Source organism: Eptatretus burgeri, chromosome 6, assembly GCF_056783735.1.
Source record: "Eptatretus burgeri isolate ZD-2024b chromosome 6, Ebu_testis_v1, whole genome shotgun sequence".
Taxonomy (NCBI): Eukaryota; Metazoa; Chordata; class Myxini; order Myxiniformes; family Myxinidae; genus Eptatretus; species Eptatretus burgeri.
Window position 1 is genome coordinate 28,752,656 of NC_140966.1, and position 15,378 is coordinate 28,768,033.

At 42.9% G+C, this 15,378-nt stretch overlaps 1 protein-coding gene across 4 annotated transcripts in view; it reads left to right on the forward strand.

Annotated features, from left to right (window-relative positions):
• The window catches only part of HYI (hydroxypyruvate isomerase (putative)), a 52,794-nt gene extending 40,235 nt beyond the window's left edge, over positions 1-12,559 (forward strand). For 3 of the 4 annotated variants that reach the window (XM_085884400.1, XM_085884399.1, XM_085884401.1), the window contains 3 exons: positions 1-61; positions 9,272-9,406; positions 12,037-12,559. The exon at positions 1-61 is cut by the window's left edge and continues 9 nt beyond it. In XM_085884400.1, the coding sequence (XP_085740526.1) occupies positions 1-61; positions 9,272-9,406; positions 12,037-12,110 (270 nt within the window). In that variant the 3' untranslated portion in view covers positions 12,111-12,559. The remainder of the gene's footprint in view (positions 62-9,271; positions 9,407-12,036) is intronic. The other variant, XM_085884403.1, reaches the window with a different exon arrangement.
• Positions 12,560-15,378: the final 2,819 nt, after the last annotated feature.

The window sequence follows — 15,378 nt, forward strand, 5'->3', positions numbered from 1 at the left end:
CATTGCCAGATCATGGATGGAAATCTCACTGGCAACATCCAATCTTTGTTCCCATACATAGGTAAGGTTCAAAAATATTACTTGTGTGTACATGTCTGTTCCAAGTTTGCATAAGCCTGGTGTTGGCTTTGTGGTTAGGGTGGGTGGATTGGGATCTTAGAGTCCTGAATTCGAGCCCCGTTGGCTGCTGAATTAACACCAGGTGGGGTTGACTCAGCCTGTCATCCTTCCGAGGTTGGCAAAATGAGTATCGGTGTACTAGTAGAGGGGCACAGCCACACTTCCAAAAAACATGATGGCTACCTGGCAGCCAAACTGCCATATGCAAGAACAGAACAGAATAAGTATTCATTTGCAACAGATTCTGCTCATTGCTTCTCTCACTTTAACCACGTCTATGCACCCTTGACCAGACTCGAGCGGAATGGTTAGACAATCTGCTCAGTTTGGGAGGACGGTGGTTCAAACCCCAGCTGAGTCATACCAAAGACTTTTAAAATGTATGTGCAGCTTCCTTGCTTGATGCTCATAAGTTCAAAGGATAAAGCATGGACAAATAATGCTGGAAAGGCAATAGCAAACCACACAGTAAACTTGCTAAGAAACTGCTTCGGCAGTAACAATGCTTCTGTGAAGAGAATGGTTCAGTATATGCACACTCGTGTCTGTTCTCCCTTAATTTCCCACACAACCCCTTCATCCTCTCATACTTCTGTTCCGCTGTTGCACTGCTCCTTGAAATCCAGCTCCTAAACTCTGGGCATCACTTTTTCTTTTTTTTTTTACATTTTGTTTTGATTTTAACTTTACAGGACTCTTAAACTTATTTTGTGGCAGGTTGATGCGTCATTGGACTGTGTGTATCTCGAGGGATTGAAACAAAAGCATCGCGAACGAATAAGTTTGCACCATTGATGTCTCTTCTTCACCAATTTATCCTATCATGCATCCAGCATCCTGAGATTTGTGTTGAGGGTGAAGAAGCAGCTTACATTCTCCACCTGGAATGGAAACCCAATTGATGGGAACAGTCTTTACGCGTAACTCGCAAATAGTATGTACCAGTCCTCCGACAAGCCTGGAGCCCCAGCATCAAGCTCACCTATGGTCCAAACCAATTGAGTGTCTCACCATCCCCCAAAGCCTGGTGGCAGCTCTTGTTCTGTGTTCATTCATGACATGAAGGGTTGTATAATGCATGTGTGTGCAACCTAATGGCCACGCGTGGCCATTTCACAAAATTGTGTGGCCAATTGGTAGAATCATCGATAAGAATACATTGTCGAGCAGCACTTCAAAAATGTGCACAGTGAATTTGATAAGTTACCACTTGGTACTCAAAAACTCACCAGAGAAATTGCTCAACTGAAATCATCTGGTTTGATCAGCAGTGTAACCTCAAGCGGTACCTTTCATCATCTGAACTGGTGACGTTTGCTGGCTATAAAGCTGCATTCATCCTGGCTTTAAAGAAAGTTTAAAAAAAGAAACCGTTTGCGGATGCAGAATTGGTGGGAAAAAATATCCATCTCAGCAATGGAAATTTGCTGCAGGACTATGAGCCAAAACCGAAAGCAGAAGGTGCAAAGTCAGAGAAAGATTGTTGGAAGAATTCAGGATTTGGCTTTCGATTTGGAAAATCAGTTGTGTGATCAATTGAAGGCATGTGTCTGTTATTTGTTAGTGTTGGATGAATCAACCGACATCGGTGACACTGCGCAGCTTGTTTGTTGGATTCGATATGTCAAGTGACCTCACAATCGGTGAAGAAATGCTGGCGATTTGTGCTCTGAGAGGGCAAACATGTGGAATTGATTTGTTCAACACTGTCCTGGAGGTAGTGAATTAAATTTGGCCTGGATTTCACCAAGTTGGTTTCAGTCACAGCGGATGGGGTGCGAGCAATGACTGGCAAAAAAAAAAAAAATTGAGGTTTGTCACACCTCTGTACAAGCACTTGAAAGATCTTTCCAGCGTTGTTTCCAGTACCCTGCCGTCCTTCCACTGCACACTTCACCAGGAAAGTCTCTGCGCACAAATGGTAGGGAATGACGTGTTGCTCGACTTGATGAACGCCAATTAAAATTGTGAATAACCTGTGCAAGCAACACTGCTCTTGTTCAACGGCAGTTCACAGAATCCCTCGAGGAATAGGACGGATGACTGCGATTTTGATGACCGTTTACGATGTGAATGTTCGATGGCTGAGTCGTGGAAAGGTTCTGGAGCAGTTCACTGTATTGTATCTGCAAATTCATGAGTTTCTGGTGGAAAAAGGGCAAGCTGAAAAGTTCAGGTATTGAGTGTGAAGCATTGTCATGTGATTTGTGATTTTGACTTGCTTCATGGGTCACTTGAATGAGCTGAACAAGAAACTGCAGGGAAAAGGAAAACTCACTTGTGATCGAGCTCGAATCTCTTGAGAGTTCAAATCAAAACTCAATCTGCTGCTGGTAGAAGTTCAGAAACCAGATTTTAACCACTTTCCATATCTGGAAGATGCTAAAGCGATCGTTTTTTTTTTTTTTTTTTTTTTTTTTTAACTCGCCTGTTCGAAGAACAGAGAGCTATAGCAATACCCCCGGTGTGAGCGTGAAAATGTTAAAGTTTTTGGTGCAAGTTATTTCCTTTCTCATGTTTTTATCAACCACACTTATTTTTTTTTACTGATTACAATATACAAATACATATTGTTATGGCTGTGGAAATTCACAGAACACCATATAGGTTCTTAGTTAGTTATGCCGATAAGTCTGTGTTCAGTTAGATTTCCCCACCGTTTAATGGGAATTATTCGTGTCACAGGGCTGTGATCCTTTGAGGTAGGTTTTTCTTTTTCTATCGTTATTTTGAACCAACCACATCTCCAACCACCGAACCACCTTCGCCGCTACGCCAGCTATCAATTCCCTTCTTCTCCACAGCCACATTCATTCAATAAACACGAGGAAAAGGAAACCAAAGGAACTTCGATGGCGCGCGGATTTTTCCCCCCTAATATTCCTGCCTGTTTTCTCCGCACTTGGTATGGGGGAGGGGCGAGGAAGATCGTTCGCCATTGGTCGGTTCGTGGAATGAGGCGCTGGGAACGGAGGAACGCCCCTTTTCTGGAAGCTTCTAGCAGGAACTGAAAGGTGGGGGGCGGAGCAGAAAACGGGGAGGAGCAAGGGGTTGGACCCCAGAGGATATAAGGGCGGACAGGACACGAGCTCGAGGAAGGAGGGGGTGATCGTTTGGGTTGTTGTCTCTTCGTGACATTGGTGCTTTTTGAATGTTGTCGAGCCTTTTGTCGTCGAGTCTTTGGTCGTCGTCGTTATCATCTCTTCGGGAGAGCTTCTGGATTGCGTTGGTGGTTTCAGCTTTTTCGAGGTCGTTGGTGGTTTCGGCGTCATCGAGTTCTTCTGGTCTGGTGATTGCTGCTGCTTCGTGGTGGTTTGAGCTCCGGGTGCCTTCCCTCTGGGCGCCAAGTCGTGAGGGTTGTGTGCGGTGGTCCAGGGTCGAGGCATGCACCAGAGGCGAATGCCGGAGAGAGCTCGCCGACCGTCGCACCACGAGCGTGCAGGTAACCAGCGTCGGTCTCGTGGGGCCCATTCGGTCAGCCAGGCTCCACTCACATGAAGTTCTATGGACCCGGTCTGCCATCCTCGTCTTTTGGGGATGGCCCTTTTCTTTTGGGCTTTGGAATGAATGTTGTGGCACCGAGTCTGAGAAGTAGAACTGCTTAAGTGCCTGTAAATTATTACTGCTTATATTCGGTCGTAGTGCTTTCCCTTGCTTTTGCTTTGTCTATATACGTGATTGATTTTGTCTCTTTGCATACGTGAATGATTATTTCATTGCCTTGCCTGCATACGTGTTGTGTGTAAATTATAAATAAATGTGCTTGGTTCAAATGTACCCCGTTCGTTGCGTCATCTCCCTCTTGGAAATGCCATCTTGCATCGCGGAATAAATAGTTGGGTTTTAAATACCCGTTCAATAGAATCGGATCCGGCGAGGTCGGCGATAATACCCGCTCGGTTATCACTGCAGAACGGAACGGACCGCTTAAGCGGTTCGTGTCCCAAGTCGAGGTACAGTCGCCCGGTAGGCTACCCGCGCAGGTACTTAGGTATATTGAGATTCGGCGATTGACCCTATTTTGCGCGGGTAGAAAATTGGCTCGGCCGTGGTGGGGTTGAAGACCCACCCGTGACACGGTTCCGGCGTTGTTCCAGAAGGTCACGACTGAATTGTCTGTCCAGTGGGCGACACGGCTGCTATTAGTGGAAAGTGGCCGTTTGCACGCCGGCGGGCGGGAATTCGTAAGAATATATTGCTTTAAAATTATTTGGATCAGACTTCACTGCAATACTTTATAAAAAATATTTTAGACGAGTCTTTTAAAAACGATAAATGTATAAACAGGCGAGCATTGGGTGGCTTTGACACCAACTCTGGTTGTTATTTTTTTATTTTTGAACTGGAGAAGCTGCAGCAATACGTGGATTGCCTCAGTAATAAGACGCAAAAATTTGAACAGCGCTTCACTGACTTCGACAGCTTCAGCTTCAACCTGATGTGTCAGTTCTTGAAAGATCCGTTTACTTTCGGAATTGAAAAGTCATCCCAAGAACTTGTAAATTTAATCAGCGTGAACAAGCCAGAGTTCAAGACATACGTGCTGTTTCTCCAGAGCCAGCAGTTATATCCGCAAATTCACAATGAATCTCTGGCTGAAATGTGGCAAGACCTCTTGGATGATGAACAGTGTTCTTCCTGAAGGCCGTCATTGCCAAATTGTTCTCGATGTTCGGGTCGACGTGGCTGTGCAAGTCGCCGTTTTCTTCTGTGACACAGATAGTCGAAGAACCGATCTCACCTTGTTGAAATGAATCTGGAAGCAGAACTAGCGATTTGCATTGTGTTCAAATTTTGAGCCACAGTTTTTTGAATTGTTTTGAGAAAAAAGAATGCCAAATCTCTCATTGAAATTTCATGCTTTTTTTTCCCCCCCAATTTCGATTTTATTTTTTTTTTTTGTACTTTTGTGTTGTGTTTAGAATTGACTTTGACTGTCATGAGAATCCTGAAATTTATTGTCTGAAAATTTTCTGTTTTATTCAATAATGTGGCTATTTCAGTGATCGACTGGCCACACCCATGGCCAGGAAAAAAAAATTGTTTGCCTACCCCTGGTATAATGTTTGACACTGCTAAGAGAAAAAGCTGAAAATCTTAACACTGTCTTCACTGAAAAGGCCAAAGTCCCCAATTGCTTGCTTCCCCTACCATTCTCTTCCATAAGACTGCTCTCTGTGGCATGTGGACTTTATTTCCACTGAGCGTGAAGTTTCTCATCAATCTTGACATGTCTTCTGCAACGTGACCCACCATTGTTGGTGCATTATTGATCCTTATAAATTGTGCTTCGGCCCTATCCTCTCATTTAATTGGCCCTTCTCATATGCTCATCTGCCTTCATCTTGGAAAGCTGCCGTTATCACAACAAGCACGCAAAGTCTGATACACTGAGCTACATTCCAAGTCTTAGACTGAACTACAGGGTTTGCTCCCATCATAAGTAAAGTGATGGATATATCATTGCTGCAGACTGCCTTATTTCTTCTCCAACTCTTCAGTCTCTGATCATCAGTCCAGCTTCTTCCATGAACATGTCACTTTAAATGCATTTTTACCTCCACTTCCAACATTGAAGGAGGTAATGTTTTCACCCCTCTGTCTGTCCGCTTCTCTGTGTGCAGGATATCTTGAGTTGTGAGCGGATCCGGATGAAATTTTGTGGACAGGTTCGGTGTGTGACAATGACGAACTGAATAGATTTTGGTGAAGATCCGGATCCAGATCTGACTACTAGAATTTTAAAGTGATTTTTCACCATTGAGAGATGCAGCCAAAAATTATATATATATATACAGTGGGGAGAACAAATATTTGATACACTGCCGGTTTTGCAGGTTTTCCCACTTACAAAGCACGTAGAGGTGTGTAATTTTTATCATCTGTACACTTCAACTGTGAAAGGCGGAATCGAAAGCAAAAATCCTGAAAATCACATTGTATGATTTTTAAATAATTAATTTGCATTTTATTGCATGAAATAAGTATTTGAAACATCAGAAAAACAGAACTTAATATTTGGTACAGAAACCTTTGTTTGCAATTACAGAGATCAGACATTTCCTGTAGTTCTTAACCAGGTTTGCACAGACTGCAGCAGGGATTTTGGCCCACTCCCCCATACAGATCTTCTCCAGATCCTTCAGGTGTCAGGGCTGTCGCTGGGCAACACAGACTTTCAGCTCCCTCCAAAGATTTTCTATTGGGTTCAGGTCTGGAGACTGGCGAGGCCACTCCAGGACCTTGAGATGCTTCTTACGGAGCCACTCCTTAGTTGCCCTGGCTGTGTGTTTCGGGTCGTTGACATGCTGGAAGACCCAGCCACGTCCCATCTTCAATGCTCTTATTGAGGGAAGGAGGTTGTTGGCCAAGATCTCGCGATACATGGCCCCATCCATCCTCCCCTCAATACGGTGCAGTCGTCCTGTCCCCTTTGCAGAAAAGCATCCCCAAAGAATGATGTTTCCACCTCCATGCTTCACGGTTGGGATGGTGTTCTTGGGGTTGTACTCATCCTCCTTCTTCCTCCAAACACGGCGAGTGGAGTTTAAACCAAAAAGCTCGATTTTGGTCTCATCAGACCACATGACCTTCTCCCATTCCTACTCTAGATCATCCAGATGGTCATTGGCAAACTTCAGGCGGGCCTGGACATGCGCTGGCTTGAGCAGCGGGACCTTGCGTGCGCTGCAGGATTTTAATCCATGACGGCGTAGTGTGTTACTTATGGTTTTCTTTGATACTGTGGTCCCAGCTCTCTTCAGGTCATTGACCAGGTCCTGCTATGTAGTTCTGGGCTGATCCCTCACCTTTCTCATGATCATTGAGGCTCCACGAGATAAGATAAGATTGACTTATCTTGAACTTCTTCCATTTCCTAATAATTGCGCCAATAGTTGTCGCCTGCTCACCAAGCTGCTTGCCTATTGTCCTGTAGCCCATGCCAGCCTTGTGCAAGTCTACAGTTTTGTCCCTGATGTCCTTTGACAGCTCTCTGGTCTTGCCCATTGGCAGAGTTGGAGTCTGATTGATTGAGTGTGGACAGCTGTCTTTTATGCAGATAACGAGTTCAAACAGGTGCAGTTTAATTCAGGTCATGAATGGAGAATGGGAGGGTTTCTTAAAGACAAAACTAACAGGTCTGTGAGAGCCGGAATTCTTCCTGGTTGGTAGGTGATCAAATACTTATTTCATGCAATAAAATGCAAATTAATTATTTAAAAATCATACAATGTGATTTTCAGGATTTTTGTTTTAGATTCCGTGTTTCACAGTTGAAGTGTACCTCTGATAAAAATTACAGACCTTCACCTTCTTTGTAAGTGGGAAAACCTGCAAAATCGGCAGTGTATCAAATACTTTTTCTCCCCACTGTATATATCATATTTCAAAAATGTATTGGGCCCAATATGTTCTCGTGGATCAGCCATTATGTGGAAGAGGTATGCACTCCACCGACTGCCTTTCTGGTTTGTTTTGTTTTGCTGCTTTATTGACCACAAAATGTTTTCATTATAAAATAGACACAAGAAGAGATTGTCAATAGAGAGGTTCTATTATCAGACTGAACTCAGATTGAGGATTCTGTGTGGCTCGGGACGGGAAGAATAGATAGGCATTCATGTGATGCTGCATTTGGGCATCCAACTCTGCAGATCTGGGGAAAAAAATAAGTTGTTTGTCAGTTACCCGGAACATGTCTTTCAACATTGGAAAATCCCATGTTCTCACTGTTCCTCCACAAGGATTGACCGAAGACCGACCGTATACTTCTCGTGCGAAACTCCAGAAGAGTTGTAACTATTGGGGTTTTCACTACTTGTTTTGAGCAGACCACTTCAGCAAACTGGCTTCGAAGGCAGGTTGACACCTCGGTATTCACTGCAGAATTAAGTCCATTCTGAGTCATTCTCATTGCAGTGAATAAGGCCTTCATCTAAAGTGTCATGGAGTGACTGGTACAGCTGCTTCTCATCTTGCTTCCCTGGAGGCAATATGGTCTCTGTTTTATTGGCATATCTTGGCCAGAGATCAAGTCTAAATATCTGCATCTCACCCACAGCAATCAGGTTTGTGGACTCCGTCGCATTACCTCTGGATTTGCTCCCTGAATCCCACACCTGGTTCATCACACCCCCCCCCCACCCCCCAACTCATCCCCACCTCCACATTTCTTTGCTCAACACACATTTCCATTCCCTCTTACCTCTTTTCTCTCGTCTGTGGAACCACCTTCATGTATGTTTTCTCATCTTGTACCCCATGTGTCCAATCTTTCAAAAATGCTGCCCATCATCAACTTGTACTTTCTCCCACAACCATCCCTGCTTTCTTCCACTTTCCTTGACACACTAATCCTTCATTTTTCATTAATATGATCTTCCTCTTCCACTCCTGCCATTAAACAAACTACTCATTTGCATGATGTCCATGATTTTCTGTTTACCCAGTCACTTTTTACTCTCTGTCGATCTGTAACGTTGGTCTCCGGCATTTAAAATTCCTCATTGAGCCTCGGCTTCTCGATTTACAAAAAAGACTATTTTGGCCCAGTATTTCTTGGGGCATCGTTTGCATAGTGAAATAGTCCATCGGGAAGACCAAACCTCGGGCCTGCGTTTTTAATTTTAATTTTATTTTATGTTTTCCCACCACAGGCAGGCTTTTAGCCTCTCTTTTAATCCCTTTATTATTATTATTTTTTATCTACCACTGTATTCCCTCTTGCTTATTTCCAATGGTCACAAGGTTAAGCATGCTCATGCACTACTCCCTTTTTGTTCACCTTTACTTCTTTGCTCCTCTTCTCTTACCTATGGTGATGCCTCCCCTCTGTCTTCATATAATCCATTCCAACTCTTCCTCATAATTCTTAATGGTGATAGTTCACCCCCCCCCATCTCATGTTACCACCCTATATGCAAAAGACTTTTGTCGAACATAAAGGTTTACTCACATTGACCCTGTCCATCTGTAAATCCTTGTTGCATTGCTCATATACTGTATTTCAAATGTGTTATGTCAACATTCCATCCTTTACTGTTAGCACTTCCATGAGCCTTCCATTTGTATGGAGGTATGATAGGTTTATCGTTGAAAGATACTTTCTCCCAAAGGCAGATCCTAAATACGTGGTGGTGTCGTCTCGCAGGCCATATTCAGATTGCACAAGTACCACGACGTTCGGAGCCAGACAGTGCTGGGGAAATAAATTTTCCATACATATTCTCCCTCTTGGAGGAGCTTGGATATCAGGGCTATGTGGGATGTGAATACGCTCCACGTGGTGAGTTCAGCACTTGCAGGTGCGCACACAGTCTGAATACCGTTCTTGCCATCAAGTTGTTAGCATTCCACCAGTAACTTTTAAAAGTAGCAGAGAATTCCAACTTTAATATATTTGGACATGTCTTGTACCCTTCTCTCCCCTTGTAAATACTATCCCTTTCCAAATACCCCCCCCACACCCTCTTCCCCAATGTGATTGGTGAGCTAGGGGCAGTTTATTTGGTTAGAGCTGATGGGATGTTCCCTCCAATTGCACGTGAGAGCTGTGATTGGGTCTTGATATTTATATGATGACTCGTATTGACATTGCATTGCACATGGTACATGTTTGGGAGCCTCGGTGGTGAGCATTTCACAACTCACCAATAAGTGACTCACCAATAATTCTCTGCCACGCTCGAGTCTGTTGTTGATCAGTGCCCTCGGCGAGATGCACTTCTAGTCTTGAGGAGATTTCAGTGCATCAACTGGAACTGATAGGGATGGTTATGAGATGTGTTGGTCCCCATGGGTCTGGAACTGTGAACCAGAATAGCAAGGAGTTCCTTGACTTTGCCAGAAGTCATGGACTTAGGGTTTCTGGTTCATGGTTTCAGTGCCCACAAGCTCATCGCTGGATTTGGTACTCCATTGGTGGTGAGAACAAGTAGTGTAATCTGTTTGTAGGAATATACAGGAAGACCAGACCCACAGTTTGCCCTTTCAACCCCCCCCCCCTCTCCTCTCCCTTTCCAGTTTATGGCAGGAATTTGTAATTTGGTCGGTGTGCCTGTAATTCCTTGCCTTAGCTCCGACAAAAGACAACATGGGATCTTTATCATCCAACAATTAATGCTAACATAGGTCTCCAGATTAACATCCATTCCAGGGATGCTGAAGTCACTGATACAATGCTCTGCCTGTGAACCACCAGCCCGAGAGTTTATAGTCCAGGCAAGTCGAAGGTAAGTGTGCTTCTTTGGCATTTCAACTAAAGATCAACTCTATTCTGTGTTTATGATCGGTGATTAATCGAGTTGAAGGAGATTCCCTATTTCTGGACTGATACACGCGCACACGTTTTGTGTAAGAGGTTGGCCTGTTGGTGTTGTCATGTGAACGATGTGATGAAAATGTTGGGGACTGGATTGTAATCTTCTCATTTAAGCTTATTCCATGTGTATGTGTGCATTGTTTACCCATGTCTTCATAATTCATTCAAAAGTACACCAAAGTCTTCGTCCTGCTTATGAGTATATGTGCAAGCCTGAGATCATTGTTAAAATAAACATGAAGATGTGTGGAGACAAAGTACCCCTGAAACGAATATAAACTAGTGACAAGTCTGAAAACGACGATGGTTCACGAGCGGTATTTGACGATGTAGATTGTTTCAGAAGTCAAGGATGAGACAATGTGATAATGTTTGACCAAGTTATAAAAATGATCAACATGATGTGGTACGAGTGACAGGTTATTAGATGCAAAATGTCAAAAAACCCGGTTTCGTTCAACAACTTTAAAAATTTGACCTTTGCATAACCTTTAAAGGTCACAAAACAATGTTGTGGACATGAAAAAGGGAAACAGGATACGTACTATTGCTTATTGGAGTTAGTTCGTCGAAGAAGGTCGAAAACCCAGTTCGATTCCCACAACTTTGAAAATTTGACCTTTGTGACCTTTAAAGGTCAAAGATTATGACCTTTGGTGCAAAACTTCCTCTGGAACATTCCAGGAACAATATAACGTCATATTGGCTATATGGCATTTCGCACTCATCGGATTATCCATACTTTGGTGAAATCAGCGTAAAAACAAACTTGAGGGGGGCGCCATGGGCAAGGTGTTCGAGATATAGCAAAATGGTTTCAAGACTTTAGGTGGGGAATGACCTCAAGATTATGCATAAAAAATATTGTCATCCGAGCTCTCAAAGTTTGGGCGGTCGAATGATTTTTATGTCAAAATTCGAAATTTTCTAAGTTCGTGGCCTTGTGACCTTGACCTTGGGATGAAAATGAAAAATCGAGCTCCGTGGGGCTATGCAGGTGCCATTGGGCTAACCAAATACTGAAACCACTGTCAGATTCGACAAACCCCCTTGGAGAAGATGCAAATTGAAATCGGCTACCCCCTAAAAACACGATTTTTGGGCGTGGCTCCGCCCATAATGGGCGCACCACGCCCATTTCCAGGAAAACACAACTAGATCATGATATAAACCTCCCACCAAAATTGTCACGATCGGATCAAAACCCACGGAGCTATGCTCGGGACAGACAGACAGACAGACAGACATACAGACGTCACTTATTTTTTTCATGAAAATATTTAACAAACACAAAAAAATCTTACTTTTGAAACACTGCACTCTTATCGTGTGAGCTCATTGCAATTGTTATAAAAACTTCTTTTTTTTTTTTCATTGCATCATAATATATATTCATGCAATTTAAATTGCTCGTATGTGGTTGGTGTAGAAAACCCACAATGTAACATTATCATTTTCTGATTTAATTGGATATAAAAATGGGCTGAAATGGCTAGTTTAATCAGTTAATGAAACCTGTACTTCCACTCTCCCAACCCCCATCAGCTACCTATGAGTGTTGTTTATTGTAATCACCCCCCCCCCTTCCCCTCCAGGAGACACTTTGTCAGGACTACAGTGGCTGAGAAATTACTGGAAGGAGCACAACGTGAAGCAAACGGTCGTGTAACACAAGCCCCCTGAATCAAAACCCAGAGGGGTCAATGATTGAATCGGTTAAGAAGATTTAGCACGTTCTTTCGTTGTATTCATTGCATCAACGACAAACATTCCTTAAAAGAGGGTAAATGTGGAGCACAAGAAATCGATGATGCTGTTCATCAAAGCCATTAAATTATGTCCGAGGAGGTATGGGAAACGGCCTTTTGGGCCATCCTACCTTGCCTCTTGACCTTTTTTTTTTTGTTTGTTTTCTTTGTACTTTTGTTTTCCCCTTTGAAACACCCCTTGCATTATCAATGCTGAAGTTGAAACTTATCATTCTGCTTCATGGCGAATTCTGAAGCGTGCTGTTGTGGAACTTCCATGCCAGCGTAACAAAAACTTTGAATATATATGTAGTTACATGCAATGTACTTTGTGGGGAAAAGAAAAAGTAATAAATGATGTGAAACGTCATTGTTTGTCTTCTTGACATTTGAACGTCTGAATGGTGCTCTCTGTATAAAATTAGCAGGTGAACCTGGTGATGTTCTCATCCTATTGGCATTTTGATAACATTTAAATAATAATAACCCCCCCGCCCCATATTTCTTGTGGATAACTCCAAAAGGACAGTGGGTTTGAAGACAACCTTCTCCTTTCGTGCCATGAACCTTGAGCCAGATCCAAAGCCGTATTATCGTTTTGTGAGGTTATCAATGCGAACGAGTATCGTGCCGACTGTCACATGACAGATCTTAATTGATTGGCTGAGCAGAACCAAGACACAGGCTGCGTTCTTATCTGTTGCCCAATCACCAGTTTCCATTCTCGGCTGTTGGGACAGACAAGCTGAGTCGACGCTAATGTGTTTTAACCATGTCTTGAAACTTTGCATATATTTACAAAAAGCTTGTGTACAGGTACTAACATTCCGACTTCTCCCCGATGTGTGCATTCCTGTCCTCTCATGTCTTAAGCAGTCACCTTACACTTTACACAAAGCACACATCAGTCCACAACAAGGAAATGAGAGATTATAGAGAAGAAGAAGAATGGGGGGTGGGGTTGTGCTCCCTCACACCTTGCATAAACTTGGCTGAGCTAACACCACCCATTAACTTTGACATTATGTCTTTTGGTCTTGTTCCTCCTGGCCCCACTCAGCATGTCTTCGAGTTGCCGTGTCTCACCGTGCATCCCGGGAAAGATGCCAAGTGCAGCGCAGACCTTGGAGTATTAGGTTAGGGCGCCATGACAAGACTGGACCCGAAGATAAGCCGAAGACTAATACGACGTGGAGATCAGAGGTGCCCTCGTCTTGCTCGATTGGCATGTCGGAGCCTCCAAAGTCTGGTGGCATCTTGGGATTGGGGCATGTCCTGGTGTTTTGGCATGCTCTCATGGGATAATTAAGATTTATTGCCCTCCTGGTGTGCAGCGCCACAAGGATGTACCTCAGACTGGTTTTAATGGTCCAGTGAGGGATGGAGGGATAACTGGCAGCTGAAGCAGTGTGTGCTGAAAGATACGATAAATGGTTGAAGGGAAGTGTTGGAGGTTACAAAGAACATATGGGACACCGAACACATTTGTACCGCATATCTACTCGCATGTAATAGCGAACACAGTGAGCTTCATACTTAACGCGTGCACATGAGAATAGGAAACAACAACAACACAATACCCCTGGCAACTTGGAATCCGTGTCGTTGGCTATGACCCTTTTGCTTCCAGTTTTTTTTTAAACGTTGTGCGGTGTATAAACACGATTGGGTTTTATTTCTATCTTGTGAATATTACTTAACACATGCACATGAGAGAATAGGAAACAACACAATACCCGAGCAATTTGGAATCCGTGTCGTTGGCTATGAGCCTTTTGCTTGCGTTTTTTTTTTTGCTTCCGGTTTTTGTCATGGTGAATGATGCATGCTGGGAGATAAAGGCATCGTCTGAGACATGAAAGACCCAAATATCAGACATGGTGGATATTTCCTCCACTGATTTTAATAAAGATATCTCCCGCATCACCAAAAAAGAATTTTTAATCGTGATTTACGTTATTTGATCGCTGATCCCGAATCCAGGCCGAAGTCACCGGAAATTGCGTATACAGTTATGAAGAAGTTATAGGGAAAGTAAGAAGAATTCTACGTTCAATCTAGTACTTATTTTTTCAGATGAGATCCTGTTCTAGGCGGTGTAGTTGTTGTTAAGGTAATATTATTTTTTTTTTAGGTGAGATCCTATTCTAGGTGGTGTAGTTGTCGTTGTGAAGGTAATGTTGAGGTAATATATTTTTTTTTAGATGAGATCCTGTTCTTGGCGGTGTAGTTGTTGTTGTAAAGGCAATGTTGAGGATTTTTTTTTTTTCAGATGAGATCCTGCTCTAGGCGGTGTAGTTGTTGTGAGGGTAATGTTGAGGTAATAGGTAAAGTCAGAAGCGAATGCAAGAAGAATTCTATGTTCGCTTCTCGGCTTTTCCTATTCCATATTACAGTGAGCTTAACTGAACAAATACTATGAAATAACTATCGTTGTACTAAAGTGGGGGTGTTTGTGGAGTTTTTATTATTATTTTTTTTTTAGATCCTTGTGGAGGATCTCTCAGTCTTACGTTGTTGTTCTTCATCTTCTTGTGGACTTTTTTGTTTCACAGCCTATAGTTTTCATCGAAACTTCCTGAAACTTGGCGTATATATGTAAAAATACCCTGCGCAGACAGTAACCATCTCAGATTTTGAAAATTCCTCTGAGAAAAAAGTTATGACGTCAAAATATCTCCACTAATGGAAATCTCCTAAAAAAATTATCTCGAACTAGGCAAGCTTTTTGAATTCTGTTTGCAGGAATCGAACAGGGCATGAGCAGAGATGAATTACCGTGCATATGATACATCACTATGACGTCATATCAATTTTTATGACCTCATCCCTATTTTTTGACTTTTTGTTTCACAACACAGAGTTTTCATCGGATCTTCGTGAAATTTGCCATGTATCTGCAGAAAGCCCACGCGCAGGCAGTAACAATCTCCGATTTTGGAAATTCTTCCTCGAAAAAAGTTGACGTCATATCGCCGCTAATGGAAATCGCCTATGACATTATCTCCGAAACTCGGCAAGCTGTTTGAATTTTGTTTGTGGGAATCAAGCCAGGCATTAGCACAGATAATTTATCACAAACCTGATACATCACAATGACGTCATATTCGTTTTTATGACGTCATCATTAAGAGGACGAGGATCTTAGCTCATTTGAGCTTGTTTAAGTAAAATTTTGCATAAGTGTCT